Source organism: Pagrus major, chromosome 12 (assembly GCF_040436345.1).
Source record: "Pagrus major chromosome 12, Pma_NU_1.0".
NCBI lineage: Eukaryota > Metazoa > Chordata > Actinopteri > Spariformes > Sparidae > Pagrus > Pagrus major.
The window spans coordinates 17,692,419-17,708,662 of record NC_133226.1 but is presented as its reverse complement, the minus strand read 5'-3'; the positions used below and the strand labels follow the sequence as shown (position 1 = coordinate 17,708,662).

The 16,244-nt window shown below is 39.8% G+C and overlaps 1 protein-coding gene across 2 annotated transcripts in view; it reads left to right on the top strand.

Annotated features, from left to right (window-relative positions):
• The window catches only part of LOC141006338 (astrotactin-2-like), a 301,384-nt gene that overhangs the window by 271,616 nt on the left and 13,524 nt on the right, over positions 1–16,244 (top strand). For both annotated transcript variants that reach the window (XM_073478512.1, XM_073478513.1), the window contains one exon: positions 11,879–12,020. In XM_073478512.1, coding sequence (XP_073334613.1) covers positions 11,879–12,020 — 142 coding nt within the window. The remainder of the gene's footprint in view (positions 1–11,878; positions 12,021–16,244) is intronic.

The following is a 16,244-nucleotide window of genomic DNA, read 5'->3' as shown; positions in this document are numbered from 1 at the left end:
TAGAGCCACAGTAAAAGGAGCTGGGGGCAATAAAAACAGACCACACACGGGTCAAATCAAAATGGTAGACATGGACCCAGCGGGCCATTAGTCCGCGATGAACCACCACACACATCTCAATTTCTTGCTATGCAGAAGGGGCAGGGGCAGCCTATTGTCAAACAGCATGCCATTCTCAGCCAGTGTTCCCTGCGGATCCAGGAACCTAAGAAGGTCTAATGCAACAAACCCAACCAACAGGCAGGGCAACGGCCATGCGTCTAGTAACAGAAGTAAGATGGGGCTGCTGAATGCCGAGAATTATTTAGTACATTTACATTTCATGAGGAAAAAAGTTAAGCCTGGTTTGCATTATATAATTGCATATTCGCCATTTGTGGTTGCTGCTGTTCAGTTATGACCTCAGTTGACCTTATGTCTGTAATATCATCAGTCCATAGAGCTGCAGAAATATCATTGTACTGTGTGATTGACTGGTTGAAAGTGAAATTAAATGTCCAATTTGTCCTAAAGGATGATCAAATAATTCCGTTTTTGCCATTAAATCATTCATTCAGACTCATATGTTACTTTAAATACTAATATCACTTCTTATCTTTGATTATAACATGACCTGCATGAAAACTCAATTAATATTAGCTGGAGGAAGGTTGATTAATTTAAGATAACCGTAAGGCTCTGATGTAATACTCTTTACTCTTGCAAATGTTATCAAGATGTAAGAGTCCCACCAAACTGTCCATTGTATTACTTGCTGCTCATCAACATCTAATCCCATCAGGCAAGACATTCAGGAAATGTTGTAGTGAACATGTTTTTTTGAATAAATTAGCAAAAGAAACAGAAAGAAACAACTAACAAGTGTAGGTGCAGTGTTTATTCACTTTGGGAAAGTACTTTGTTTTTGTAGAATGCAAACACCGCTTGTAATTGGCATTGGTTCCAATAAAATGAACAACAGATTGATTGATTGCCAATGACATATATCACCATTCCCAAGACAAGATTAACCCTTGCAATGTACCATACCAGCAACAGGCATACCGGACCTGTGTATGGTCGCAGTTTAATTGGGTTTAGGCAAGAAAACTACTTGGTTAACTGTGGGAAAACATCATATCTAGGCAAGGGTTAGGGGGTAGGGCTAAGGTCTTCTTAATCTTAATCTTAATTGATGGATTGGAGCAGGGGATTGTTATCTTTGGGTTTATGCTACATGTACCAAAGGTTAAATTCTTTGAGGAGTAGCTGCACTTCTTAGCCACGCCAGCAGCAATGTTCAAGGGACAGCAAAGTCAGCTGTTTGTTGGTTCGCCACTTTGATCAATACTCACCAACTACTGGATGGATTGCCATGATATCTTGTACAGACACTCACAGACACACTGATCCCCAGACAATACAGCCCCCTGACTTTGTTGTTCCCATGATGTTTTCTTTGTGGCCACCATGAGACTGATATTTTAATATGTATGGAAGAACAAAAGATGGTTGCCATGAAATTTGGTGCAGACATTCATGTTCCCATCCAGGTTGCTTGTAATAGCTTTGGTGATGCCTTAACTTTTCATCTTTCCCCATCATCACATCAAATCTTTGATTTATCTAACAGTTTGGTTTACGACCAAATACTATCACATTTAGTGCTGCTTAGAAAATGTTAGCATGCTAACATACTAACCTAAGATGATGGATATGATAGACATTACGTCTGCAAACATCAGCATGTTAGCCATGTCATTGTGAACATGTTAACATATTAATTTTAGCATTAACTCAAAGCACCACTGTGCCTACATGTAGCTACTAACATAGCTACAGATTCTTAATCTTGTTCAAGTATATGCTAGGCTACTTCTGCCTCACAGAATCAGAACAAGTACAGGGCTGCCTTGATCTGTTGTTATGCTGATGATATGCTGTTGTACCTGTCAAATATACTGCAGAAGTAAAAAGAAAAACATGAAATGTTTTTATTCAGTAAATAACATGTACTATAGTTGATGATGATCAGCAAATGGTATGCAAAATTAAGAAAGAAAGTTTAGCATAACGGCTTTTTAACGGTAATTTGGAATGACTTTGAGAGCAGTACGATCCTTTAATTCTTGTCTCAAGGCTTTGACTTTATTCTTTTTGCATCCTTGTTGTTTTGTCATATATTTATTCATTTATCTACATATGATTACCACTGAGATGATTGCAACATACCCTACAGATGTCTCTCCTTGTTGCCAGGTGAAAAGGAGCAGCTGGGACCAACAATATGTATCAACGAAAACACATTGCACTCTTGAGTCTTCATCTTGACCAAAACAGGAGGTCTCCATGACCTGATACAGTAGTATCAGGTCATAGTTTGTTACACAACACTTACATTATAATGCCACAAGGACAGTTGGAATTGAGTTTGTGTGTGCATAAGGGCATACAGAATACACTGTATGATTCTGCATCAAAGAACATGCACATAATTCCTTTCTAGTCTATTTTAGCCTTCCCTCTCAAACCATGAAAAAACTGTTTTCATGAATAAATGATGTATCTTTCTGCCAGCACAATGCCTCAGCAGGGTTGTCCAAAGGGATGTCCCTCTACCTGATTATAAAAACTTGGACAATTATGTGCAACTCAACCTGCTTGGAGAAATCTATTTCCCACATTACTTTGTTCCTGCCTCTAAATGTCTGCCTTGGGTGCCATTAGTTAATCACCACAACTCAATTGCAACCCCCTCCCACACATAAGCACACTAAAATGTGTGTCTTGTTTCTTTTTCCTTTTTTTGTACCCTGAATTTCCTGCCATAGGTGGCATTAGGTTCCTTGTGACAGCTTGTGTATACCTGTGCAATGTCTGCTGTGTGTGTGTGAGAGAGAGAGAGAGGAAGGGAGGAAGGTGACGTGTAGGCTCGGTGTGGGGAGTGGAACGTTGAGTGCTGACAGTTTAACAGGAGAGGCCCCGAGCAGGTTTGGCAGCCCACAGGAAATATAAAGCTTGTGATTTGTTTGTTAACGTAAAGCTTGTGTTTTGTTTGTTTAAAAAGAGTGCACTGTGCAGTTGCAAGGACTGATAGTAAGTCCACATAGAGAGAGGGACACAGTGAAACAGACGGGAGAAAGGGGGTTGTTTGAGGACAAACAGAAGTGTAATCTGAGAAAGAGAATAAGGGATAAAAAAAAAAACACTTCACATGTGAGAAAAATAGAGACCAGCACATATTGTAGTAGATGATGATACATCCACACAATACAGATTTTACTATTATTCAAATATGTGAACTTTTTACATCATTTCAATGTCCAGTTTGTTTGATTGCCAGCAGTGGAAAGTAACCAAGTACGCTTACTTAAGTGATGGACTTAAGTACAATTTCAATTACTACTAGTGTTTCCATTTTCTACTACTTTTCTACTGCTACCCCACAACATTTCAGAGGCAAATAATGTACATTTGATAACAAAATGCAAAATGAAGTTAATGTTGCAAGCAGTGTTGAGCGGGCCCTTGCACCCTCGTGCCTGTTGAGGCATGCAGCAGCTGTAGCCTTGTTACCGGACAATAAGTGGACGATATGGACGTGAATTGTCATGCATCTTGGACACTACATTAAGGAGTTTATTTAGTCTTCCAGTATAGACAGCACCATGAAAATTTGATAGAAATCAATTGATTATTGTCAAACAAGGACTACGTCCTGTTGCCAGGCTTAGAGTTACAACAACGTCCTGTGTCATGAAGAAACATTGAAATTTGTCACACTGCAATAACCGCGATTCATTGAAAACCTGAAGGGAAACAATTTTTCATCTTTGAGTTCCTAAGATTGCTCTGACAATCTTAGAGTCATTTGGGTTAAATCTTTAAGAGGAGCACGTTAAAGTACAGTGCCTGTAAATGGCAAAACATTTGTACAAAATTCAAAATGACTGACTTCGTGTTTGGTTAAGGTCATAGCACCACAGGGCTTTTGTGTAGATGTAGGTATGATACACATCATACTGAATTTCGCCCATCAAGGTGAAACTTGTCATGAGGGCTGCTCTCTAGGGGGTGCTAGCGAGCCATTTTGCCTCACCCACGCCAAGATCCATAAAGTTTCATGAGATTTTGAGCATGTTTAGGTCCTTAAAAATGCAATTCATTTAATAAAATATGAATAATTAGCATTACAATCTGGCCTATGGCCTCATCCGTAATTGCTCGAATCTTGATAAACAAATAAATAAAGATGAAATATTATGGATATGATAAGATGATCCCTTGGGTGAAATTCACAAGCTACCCTGTAGTATATTTAGCCAGCTGAAACATGAAAGTGACATGAGTAACAATATTCTCTGGCAAATGGTTTACGATATTAACGCAAGATAACAATTGTGACAGGAAAATATCATTAATCTAACATAAAAAAGTTACCTCTTTTAAATCATGTCAGTAAATCATGTACATGCATTTGAAATGTACATTTATACATCATCTATACTAAATTGACCTTGTGGCTAAGAAAGTGAATGAACAGTGCTTTACTAGTGTTTTTTCCTCTGCTGCTTTCCCTCAAATTTCCACTTTGAGCTGAAAAAAACCCTCCTAATGCGTGAACCCACTGACCTTGAGGATTTACACATACACTCTCTCTCTAATTCTCTCACTCACACACACACATACACACACACACACAGCTAATGGCTCAGGCAATTACACTGCCTGAATTCAGTAGTGTAATTGTAATGATATGTGAAGGATAACAGCAAAGTAAGTCTGGCTTCCCACATCAGTCGAAATGCCACTATGTACTCACCTGTCTGCATGTCCAGCCACAGGGGGACAAATCAGGTCAACGTGTGTTGTGCTTGCCCTCAAGTACTGTAGGTGTGCATACAGTGCTTTGTAAATTGTATGCACGTTCATTGTGTATTACATTGTGTATGCACAATTCCACTGTTGGGTCTCCATTTCTCTACTGTTGCAACGTTCATGTTCACTTTTTGTTATTGCCCTTTCCCTGCCTACAGCTACTTTTCACCCTGTGCTGCCCGCAGACGAAGGATCTCTCTTGAATTTCCCCGTCTTCTGCCCTCTCCCACTCACTTTTTTTGTGTTTTGTTATGTACCAATGTTTTTTGAGAGGGGTTTTCCTCATCTTCTTAGAGAATTCCAAGAAGTGATTCTGGGTCAGGAACTGTTGTTGCTGTTGTGGGCCAGCAAAGCCCTTTGAGACGCCGTATATGACACTGGTGTGTGCAAATAAACATAGCCTTGTTTGCAACTACATCATAGTTACGAGGCCTCTGTGTGTGTGTGTTTGAATCGGAGCGGTTCTCTTAGTACGCTCTCCATCAGCCTGTCTCGTCATGTTCCCATGATTTGCTATTATTTGTTCCCCTCCCTGCTTACTAAAAAGGTCACCTGGCATTTACCATGAGGTTTTAATCGCCATGTAAGCTGGAGAACACGCAAAATGGCTTTTACCGTAATAGAATTTCGGGGGCCTTAATTTTTGCCAGCTGTGTGCTGTTTTGGCTTTGGTATTGACAGAAATGTTGACGGACCACAGGCCTACCCGTGAGGAACCCCTCAGAAGGGTAGAACCATAAATGTTGCTTCTGGGTGGGTTGAAATATCTTATTCTGCACTAAATGGGTTCAATTTTAAGTATTATTAACTCATTCTAGATTGGTATGCAAGCACTTAAAAGCTACCACCTTGGAGGCAGTAGATGATTGAAGGTCCTCCATAGAAATGAGCAGACTTCCAGAGCAATAGCCACACATGTGTGCCAGTGGTTTGTAAAAACACTTCCAGTTTAGCAGTTGAGTCATACCATCATTTGCATGTGTGAACCCTCCACTTTCGATTCATCACCGCGTGTCATTTCCTCAGCCCAGTCTACGCTCCCTCGGCTGCGCACACACACACACACAGACACACACACACGCACAGACACACACACACGCACGCCACCCATCTTCCTCACCTCTCCTCTTCTGTGATACTGAATGAAAGCAGATATGCTCCTCCTCTTCTTCTTCTTCTTCTGTACTTTCTAAAACAGAAGGCTGTAGTGAGCAGGAGGGGCAAGGTGTTAAAATAGCGAGTATGTTAAAGTGAACCAAATCAGAGTCATATGTTTCGAGGCAGTGAGTGATGAATTATTAACGCAGGGAAACAAGAAAAACAATATTTATTAGAAAGGTTCACTCTGTTTTAACATATTGCCTTTGTCAGGCTTTAAGAACATGTGCTGCTGATTCATAAATTGTTACAATGAGTGTTGCTGGTATTTCCTTTTCTCTCCTTTGAATCAAGCAGCAGCTTGATTAGGAGCGATATAGAGCGAGACTGCTGCCATATGTTTAAAGCTTCAAGCCAAGTTTGAAGAGATGAACACGTAGTTGTAGTTCAAGCCTTGAGAATGAATCTGGGCTTGCGTGCTTGGTTCTGCAATTCTAAGGTCAGACATAAAAAATAAAAAAAAAACTGTCTTTCAGTTTGACTGCTTCTCCTTGACTTAAAAATGAATGCTCGTAAATAATGTTTGCTTTGCTTGGTAATGGTTATATGCAGTGAATATTATTTCTAGATGCCTTTCACCACTCTCACAGTGCCAGCACTGTCTGTCAGTGTTCTTATGTAGGATCAGTTTGCAATTTCAGGTGGTTTAACCTTGTATTTGATGTCTCTTAAATCAGGAGGGAGAGAAGGCAGGGCCATTCATTTAACTATTTATTTGCTATCTGGTGGAATTAATGTTACATATGCTGCATTTCACATGCTGTCATTTGCCTCCCTTTTTGTTGTATAAAGACATTCTATATAATTTCTCTTTTAACAACTGCCCTCTTCTCTATGATTTAAGTTCATACGGAAGCCAAGATGACCGTGTTATGTTAAAACATTTTTTTAATGGTTTTATCTCAAGATCGTGTTTATTTTTTTATCTCGAGATGGCAAATCTAGTTTTCTCTTCATAACAGGTTAATTTATCTCACTGTCATGAGAAAAACTACAGGAGATAAGACAGAACGACTTTATAATCATAAGAAGGGGCGATGACGTACAGTACAAACACCACTTTGTTGGGTTGATAAGCTCATTATCTCAAGATAAAGTTTGTTTTTGTAGATAACGAAATAATTAATTTGAAATCTCAAGATAACAGCATTTAAATAAAGCCGTTTTTAAACAGAGATTCCGCAAGACTAGGGAGGGTTGACCTTTTCCACATTATGACTGGTGATTTTATTTTCTATATAAGCTGCCAAGACAGTAACTACAACAACACAATAGTGGAAGGAAACAAAGACATTGTGAGTTAAAGTTAAAGGACAGACGCTGTTTACTGTGCAGAAGTGTGATGAAGAGTCAGGAGGACAGTCGGGTGACAGCGACATTTCCACACATAAATTTGACATTTTCATCATATACTGTAAGTTGCCAGAGACACTACCTGCTACCACATGTCTGTTATTTGGTCTTGTAATGTTGCTTTGTGGGCTGAAGTGTGAGACATTTCAATTTTATTTTTAACGTCTTTTTATTTTGAGCGATATACAGTGAAGGCTGTGAACGACATCAAAAAATGTCGAACCCCTGTCCCGCCCTGCTGGCTCACCCTTTTACACATTGACATCGATTCACCTCTGTTACGGCTCTCTGCATTGGGCTTAAGTGCAAGAATGGCCATTCTCAACTTCCATAGGTTTAGATTGTTTCAGTATTTAATTTTCATTTCTTACAATTGTTTTACATATAGAAAAGGCTAATATCAGCCCTTTTTACTGTGTGCAAATGGTGGTACATTGTGTACCCCCACTAAGCCTGCATACGGGTCTTATATTTATGTAATTGCATAACAGTTTATAGCTTTCAGATGGCTCTGTTTAAAGAGGTTTTGACCCATGGAATGTGTGTGGCTTTGCTGGATAAGAGTATATGATTGTTAAAAGAACTAAAACACACACTGTGTTCTCCTGCTGAGTCCTTAAATTGATAATTATACAGTAAGCCACTCAAGAGCCACCAAAGACCAGACCGAAGACATTTGTCTTTTGTTTAGTCTTCCAGATGGATCAAAGATACTTAAGCACTTCCTCGTGCTGTCAGTGGTATATTTAACACTGTACATGTAATGTCCAATTATGACACGTTGCCTCGTGTCGCTAAGCAAAGCTAAGCTCATGCTGCCCTGCCCATATGTAGATGGGAGACATTACGTATTTCTAATTGTTTTAGTACACATGGATATTGTCACGCCAAGTTTGTTTGAAGTAGTGGTTCAGGGCCCAATGTGTCAAAGAACAGTGTACAAAGCACCTCATTGGGGATAATGAGGGTGGAGCAAGCACTGCCTTTTACTTTACCCACCCAAATTTATCCTGCCGGTCCGGAGATTTGAACCTCCAGTCGCAAGCTAGTTTCTGTAACCTTTAGGCCAACGCTTACCCTTTTTTGTCAAAAGTCTTCTGGGAAAACATGTGCTCTGTTCTCTCAATGTGTATTTATTGTCTACAGATTAAATTTTCAATGTGGCTGTAAAAAAGAAACAAAAAAAAACACTCAACAATGATCAATATCTAGCCTTATGCCAGAGAAAATAAAAGCGTTGCCATTGGTGAGCACAATCCTGTGTTATAATCACATAAACTTACCCCTAAATAACTCACAAGTGGTTGCTCCTGAGCTCTACTGTATTCACGCATCAGCTACTTGATTTATTCTGATTGTCAAAACATCCATTGACATCATCATTCCTCTCCGCGACTACATCCAAAATCATAAAACATCAGAGCACTGACCGGCCTTTTTTCGTTCGTCTCACATTGTTTGTCTCTTTCTCTCCTGATTTTTTTCCTTGTTCCTTCCCTCCTTTTACTGCACTTTAATCCACATTGTATTTGGCACTGTCTCTTTCTACTTTTAGCCTTTGTGAAGTAGCAGAAATCTGGCGTTCAGTTGGCATTCCTCTCGTGGTTGCTCTCAATAAAAAATGGGGGGACAGACTTGAAAGGCGTAATGGACGCAGACCGATTCAGGTCAACAGTAAAATAGATCATTACCAATTATATCTGTGAAAGATTAAGTGGTCTGCTATGGATAATTTATTGTTCCACCAAATTTTGGTCTGTTAACATAAACGCCCCACTAAATAAACTCCGATAAGTGAGAGAACTGAGCACCTCTGCCCTTGTTTTTTAGACAGCGCAATTTAAAACATTTAAGAAGTGAACATGGCACAAAAGGTTTTCTCTCAATTCTGAATCAGTACCAGCTATAAGCTGCTGATACCATGAAGTTTTATCACACCTTAACAGTTTTAAGTTCAGCGTGGCCATTCTGAGCGTCCCGACAAATCAAACACCTGATTGCACAACTCCTAGATGATTCAATGTAATGGGAAAAAACTGGACCCAATATCATTTTAGCAATTAATCTGTTTTAATTAGCAAGGAGGAAAGTCTTGTCAAAAACAGGACAGAAGGAAAGTTTCACAACAGTTGACCAAAGTCAGAAAAACTGTTCTTCTCTTTGCAGATGATTGTGCCCTCAATGCTGTAAAAATTACAGTGAAGAAAGAAGCTATTCAACCCTCTTTAGGATAACTTTGGCAGCACACTTTTTGGACAAGTAAACATCAATGTAAAATTTAATAGCATATCCAAGGCGTTACCCTTCCCACCAAGCTCATGGTGTATTGGGAAATGGTATTGTCAGTGCTGCTGTATGATATGTGAGGAATGTTATATATGTGAGGTTTGGATCACCTCCATGTTTACACAGTTCAAGCTCGTGAGGATCAAATGGTAAAATAAGATTTGTGATACTGATGTCCTCATCTGTGCTGGCAGGTTGGGTAACTGGCTGGCACATACATTACATGTTGCCCTAGCACCTTTCATACATCAAAGTAACACAGTGTTTGTGCTTCACACAATGAGAACAATCAAAACAATACCACAATTCCTATTTTCATATTTAACCGGTACCACAATCTTAGCCCAATCTGAGTCATGTTCTTTGAGTTGCCTAAACAAAACCATAAAAACAATATTTTATTGAATGTTCAGATAAGTTAAGTGTGACCATTTTGCATCTTTGCAGATATTTCCATTTAAAAATGTTCCCTCATTATGTTTTGTTACTAAGGCAGCATTACGTTTCTGCTGAAGCAAATTTGCTGTTGCAAGATGGTAGTGTCAGACATTGTTGTAAATACTGTACCCATTGTATATACAATCATAAAATTAGCCAGCTGCAAACTTGTAAATCTTCATTATCACTCCTGTTGATAGCTAACACAAACCAGATGGCCTCACTCAAAGACAGACTTATTTGAATTGATCAGAGCTAATGTCAGAAAGAACAAAGAAAACATTTGGAGAGCATCAAAATCAAGTGCAGATCTGCTTCATAAATAATAATGCAAACGAATGCATTGATGTTAAGTGTTTGAATAACAGCACTGAATTGGAAGACAGTGCAAGGGTTCTATTGTTCAAGTTTAATAGTATCAATAGTGGAACAATATGGGCTTTGTTAATGTGTTATAAAATATAATTGACATTTGTACTGAAAGCTGTCTTTATGTGAAATGTCTGGCCTCTTAATTTCCTGTTGACAAACCAAACCATAATCTGTCTGTTTTCACTTTGAGTAAAAGGAAGATTATCAGAACATTTACAAACACTGTGTGTAGGTGGTCTTGAGGTTTAAGAAAGTTGAAAAATGAAGGTTTGTGATGATGTAAGTTGTTTAAAGTAAAAGGTAACAAATGAGAATTCCAGCTTGAAATGTATTGGTCAAACGCAGTCCTTCATCAACATGCATGGTTTTGACAAAAACATTAAAATTGCAAATTTAGACATACTGATATGTATATTTACATCTTCTTTTGTAGCCCGAAGCCAATTTTAGCAACAGAATAGACAAATCCAGTTTTAGATTCATGTTTTAAAAAGGTAAAACATTCAATCCTGCAGCAGTGCAGGAATGTGTTTGGGGGAAACCTCCTATACACAGAGCTCTTTCTGCGAAAAGGTCAAATCATTCATTCGTGCAGTTCTTTTTCCTCTCTTCTGCAATCTTTTCTTACCATCCCCTTGTGCCCTACCAGCCAGACTCACTCCCTGTGTTTATAAGTTGGCCCATGTATCATAAGCTAAAACTAAGCTGCCCTTTACCTTGTGTAGAAATAGTTGGAAATCCAACCGTTTGAGAGCTTTTAAACTATTTTGACAGCTCCCTCTTTTTTCCATCACCCCCATGAGCACTGGAAACTGCCGTCGTGCATGTGTGTGTCTAAATGAACAACTGTGCGTCGCTTGCCTTTCCCGAAAGCTGACATGAAAGATATTTCACAACTTGTGAAGTAGTGTTTTTGTGAGTCGCCGGGGTCCACAGTGAGATATCATTGTAACAGGACCATGTGCCCATAAAGGAAAGAAATCCTGTTTTCCTACAGTTCTATAATGTAATGTGTATGGCTTGCTGCCAGTGAAAGGTTATATTTAATTTAGCCTTGGGCTTGGTGCTGGTGAAATGGCTCCCACCAGACCGGGCAGAGGTGAAACTCGCAACACCAGAGTCATTGATAAGGAAAGAGTTGCTCTCTTAAACGCAGGAATTCATTCATGACTAAGTTCATGTTGTGTACCATTGTTTTTTCTGTGTTTAAATATGGAGTGGAACCAAAACATGTGGCATTCTTTTGTTTCAATAAGAACAATGGATGAAACATAATGTTGAAAGATAAAAGTGTGATAGATGGTAAAACATTTGCAATGTGATCTTTTTCAAAAGCTGTTCTTTTTGTTTCTTTCTGTCTTGAATTCATCCTTGCTTCCTTTCGTCTTTCCTTTTAATTTCATCTGCCTCCCAGGTGAGGTTCTGAGCTTGATGGATGATCTGTTCTCTGGTCTGGGTTCATCCTGCGTTGTCGCCGGGAAGAGGACTGGAGACCATCCTCACTCTGTGCTATATTCAGTGGTCTTCAAGTGCCTGGAACCCGACAGTCTCTACAAGTAAGTCTGCCGATGCCTTTTGCCAAGTTTTCCAAGTCACTTGAGTAACTGATATATTGTGGCTGGTTTTTTCTTCATCATATGCATAAACATGAGTCATAAATTGTGTTTTGTTGTAGTTAGTGCAGATCTAGTTTCAAGGTTTCTACGCAGGATTGTGAAGTATGGAAAGTCCCTAATTATTTCCAGATCGCAATGGGTGTAAAAATACACAGAAAATGGATATTAAACTTACGGGAAAAACATGTTTTTGTGTGTTGATGAAACTATATACAATATATTAAAAGCTGGAAGAGAATTGCCATCTGATTATAGTATGGGGTTTGTTTTCCTTGTGACCCTTTGAGGTGTGTTATGGAGCTCCAAGTAGAGTGTACCAAGGCACGCTGGTCCAAAGTGAAGTGATGGTCTATACTTTCAATGTCTGTATAGTACACATCTTTGGAAAATAGCGCATCCACACCTGGAATAGTGAAACCAACCTAGCCCCGTCCTTTAGCCAGGAGAGCTTTTACGCAAATGCTTGGTGGCCTCAGTAGCCAGAAGAAAGAACAAGGGGACCACGATCTGTAATGTTCCATGTAGGGCTCTGGTGCATTGCTGGTCTGACAGGAGCACAGTTGGGGGTTTAGTTGTGCTGACCATTCGGTACAAAATTGGATCTTTGGAAGTGGAACGTAACCCTTCTGGTGCAGAAGGTAAGAAAGCAAGTGCAACTACATATTGTATAATTTAAGGAGATAGAACAAAAACTCGGTTTGACACAGCACGTTAGCCCTGCGCGGTAGGGATTTGCATTTCCATCACAACAGGGATGCCTGCTTGAAGGTGCGTCTTCAACTGATGACGCATTCGTCTTGAGTAGCGATCAAAGGAGCGGCCGTAAATACTCTTCCTCCCCACTGCACGGGGAAAGAAAGAATAGCAACTAACAATTTTGTTGTAAACATGTTTTATTTCTTATAAAATCTTTACAATGAAAGTTCCCTGTTATTTAGTCATTCAACAGCTGAAAATGAACACGATGAACCAGTAAAACACAGCAGGTGTCTGAAAGTACAATCAGGGACACTGAAGAATTTTAAACCAAAGAGATTCAGATAGAAGCTACAAAATTAGATGAACACAGTTAAAACACTCTCTCTCAGGTTTCCTGCACAGACATGAGTTGATTATCTCAAGACAGGTTTGCTTTTAGGGGGAGAAAGGAGGTTGCCATGGTTTGGCTACGGTCAAGGCGCCACGGCTGGCTACTTGGAGGCGTTGTGGGCGCACTCCGGGGAAGGTCCATCTCGGCCGTGGCATGGCTCAACTCGGCCTGGTAAAACTAGTGATGGAAAAGCAAATCAGCACAACACAGTTTGACTCGGCATGGCCAAAAGTGCCAATGGAAGAGCTCCAATTGTGATTGTTTGTTATGGCAAGGAAGACACACAGTTGTGCCTATCACTGAACAGCAGTTAGGAGTATTCAGTTTCCTCGGATGTGTCCAGGTGACCGAGAAACCCAGAGGGGGTTGAATGGCAGTTACACTCTGCCTAATCTGAACAATGCAGTGTTTCTTCATTGGAATTTTGAGCTAGTCATGAACTCTCTATAATAAACAATCATATCCAGGAATTGCACTGGGTATAAGTGTACCTGGTACAAGAACACCCTTTCCCAAAAAAGACGTGGTCTCAAGGCAATTGTGGGAAGATCCTGTTGGTGAATATTTACCCATAGCTGTCAAGCTCAATAAGGAGACTATCAGACTTGGTTAGTCATGTTGACTCCTTAGTCAGTCCTCAGGTTTTAGGAAGCCTGAAGTACTGCAACCTCTGTGCGTGTCAGAAGCAAATGTGTGGCAGGGGTTTGGCGTGTCAACCAAGTCTGTTTGAGCAGAGGAGAACTGCTGACCTTGGCTTTGTGGAACTCCTGAACATGACGCTGCCGAGGATTCAGAGAAAGTATTGTCCCTGTCTTTTGTGAAGGTAGGCAAAAAATTCAGCAGTGGCAAGATGGCAGGGGTGGTTGAGATTTTCCCTGAAATTCTGATGGCTCAATCTATGATTTGGCCGTCTTGGTTGTTACATCTCATTAGTTTCATGTGGAGGTCAGAGAATGTGTCTGTTAACTAGCAGAGAAGGGTAGTGGTTCCCACTGGTTGACAAAAGGAGATCAGAGAGTGTTTATCAGGGTATCATGCATCAAGCAACACGTGAATAGTTTTAAAAATAATTGTTTTTCATTGCATGGTAGGACAAAACCTTTTTGTTATTGCTAACCATTTTCTATTATTACACCAGAGAGTGCATGCCTTTACCAAGACTCCACAAGTCTGTCCAGACTCACCTACACTATTCTGCGACATTGCTCCTGGCCTCAGCTTGCAATTTATTGCAACCCAGTTGACTTGATCCTTTCTCTGACCACATTTTTATGAGTTCATTGTTTCCCATTAACATACAAAGACATTTCATTAAACATTATGTCGTGGCCATGTTTGCATCTTTCCCAAACAACGATGTCTGAGGAATTATCAGCAATCCCACATCCTCCCCTGGGTGTCTGCAATTCCCACTGCAAATGTTATTTTGTTTCAGGGGGTGAATTTTGTTACCTACTCCTGAACAACAGCTGGGTCGAGTTAACTGGGGAAGCGTACTTAGTCTCAACGTGGTGGGAGTGGTGTATGCTTCCGTTCTTTTATGTTCTCTTAGGTCAGAGAAGAAGAAGGGTTTAGTGAATGCACGAGGATATCTGACAAGAGGCAGTATTTGTTAAACTCAAAGAACAAATTGACTGCTCATTTATTACACATTAAGCTAACAGACAGTCCCTGCCTGAGGTCATTTAATGCATTCAGAGCCAGCACCCTTAAATATCATGCATTTACACCCACAGTAAATCAAACTGTGAATGTGTGAAAATGAACAGCCAAGTCTATCTGCTGTTGCCAATTGTGGATTTGTTAGTGAATGCGATTACCTCATCTGTCACTAGAGTTGGTCACAGGACTACAAACATTGTTTAATTAACTGCATGGTGGAGTGGTGCCACACTGGACTGAATTAAATTGAGACCTAGAGTAACAAAAAGCACACTATAACACGGTGCCGTCCAACAGCACCATAAACTACAACCTCAAACATGATCATAACAACCAATCAATGTCAAAAACAATTAAAAAGTTATTTTGATTGATGACTGAATGGTTTATAGGATTGCACTACAATCTGTTAAGCCAGTTTAGGCTATTTAGAAAGACATTTCAGGCTAGAAATACAGTATATTTGTCTTCAAATTTCTTTTTTTCCCCCCACGGAGTATTGCTGTGATGTGCATTTCCTATGAGCTCTCTTCGCCTCCCTTCACATCTTGAAGCAAAGCTGCAAGAGCAGCAATAATGGGTGAACCAGACAGGACCCAGATGTTGTTGTGGCTGTCACTGGACACATGAAACACACCGTCTTCTCAGCTTTCGCCTGTTTTTTCAGCTTTTGACCGTCTTCTCAGGTTGTGTTAAGTGTCTTATGTTTATAATCCTCTTACTGTTTGGTGGCCTTGGTTTGTTTTGGGAACTACAGCAACAGCAAATGCCCCTTTTAAAGAAGCAGCCGGGTTTTAAAGCTATGGGAAACCTGATCCCAAGTATGTAGGTATACATGTGCTTTACCAGTCTAGGTTACTAACCCTAACCCTTCTAATGTGCTTTAACAACCTAAGATGATTATACAGCAGAGCACCGTGGCCACATTTAAGCTGACAAGTGACCTAAAGGAAAGTTTATTTAGTTGTGTCAAACACTAACAGAGCAGGGATACAGGTGAGAGAATGAAGCTACATTGCTTAACAAGGCCATAATATTGCAGTTTGTGTGGATGTGTGTGTGTTTACTCCAGAGGAAAGGTGTTGAATGGATTAATGAAGCAGTGCCAATAAACTGTTTCATGTTAAAGATATTATTATTCAAAATTAAAATATACATTGTGTGATTTTTTTTTTTTTTTTTACATTAACATTAGAGTAAGCGGTCACTAGATGTTTCACATAAAAGGTAGCACCCAGGGAAGAGCGGCGTAGTGTGACTGTTCACAAGGAAATAAAGATGATAAAATACTTCCAATAAAAGAGCCTGAAAGAGGTCAGCAGTCGGCGACATTTTATAAAAGCTGATGCCAACAACACAATAACCATCTATATAGATAAAAAAAAATCACAATTTTGAGTTTCCTACAACCT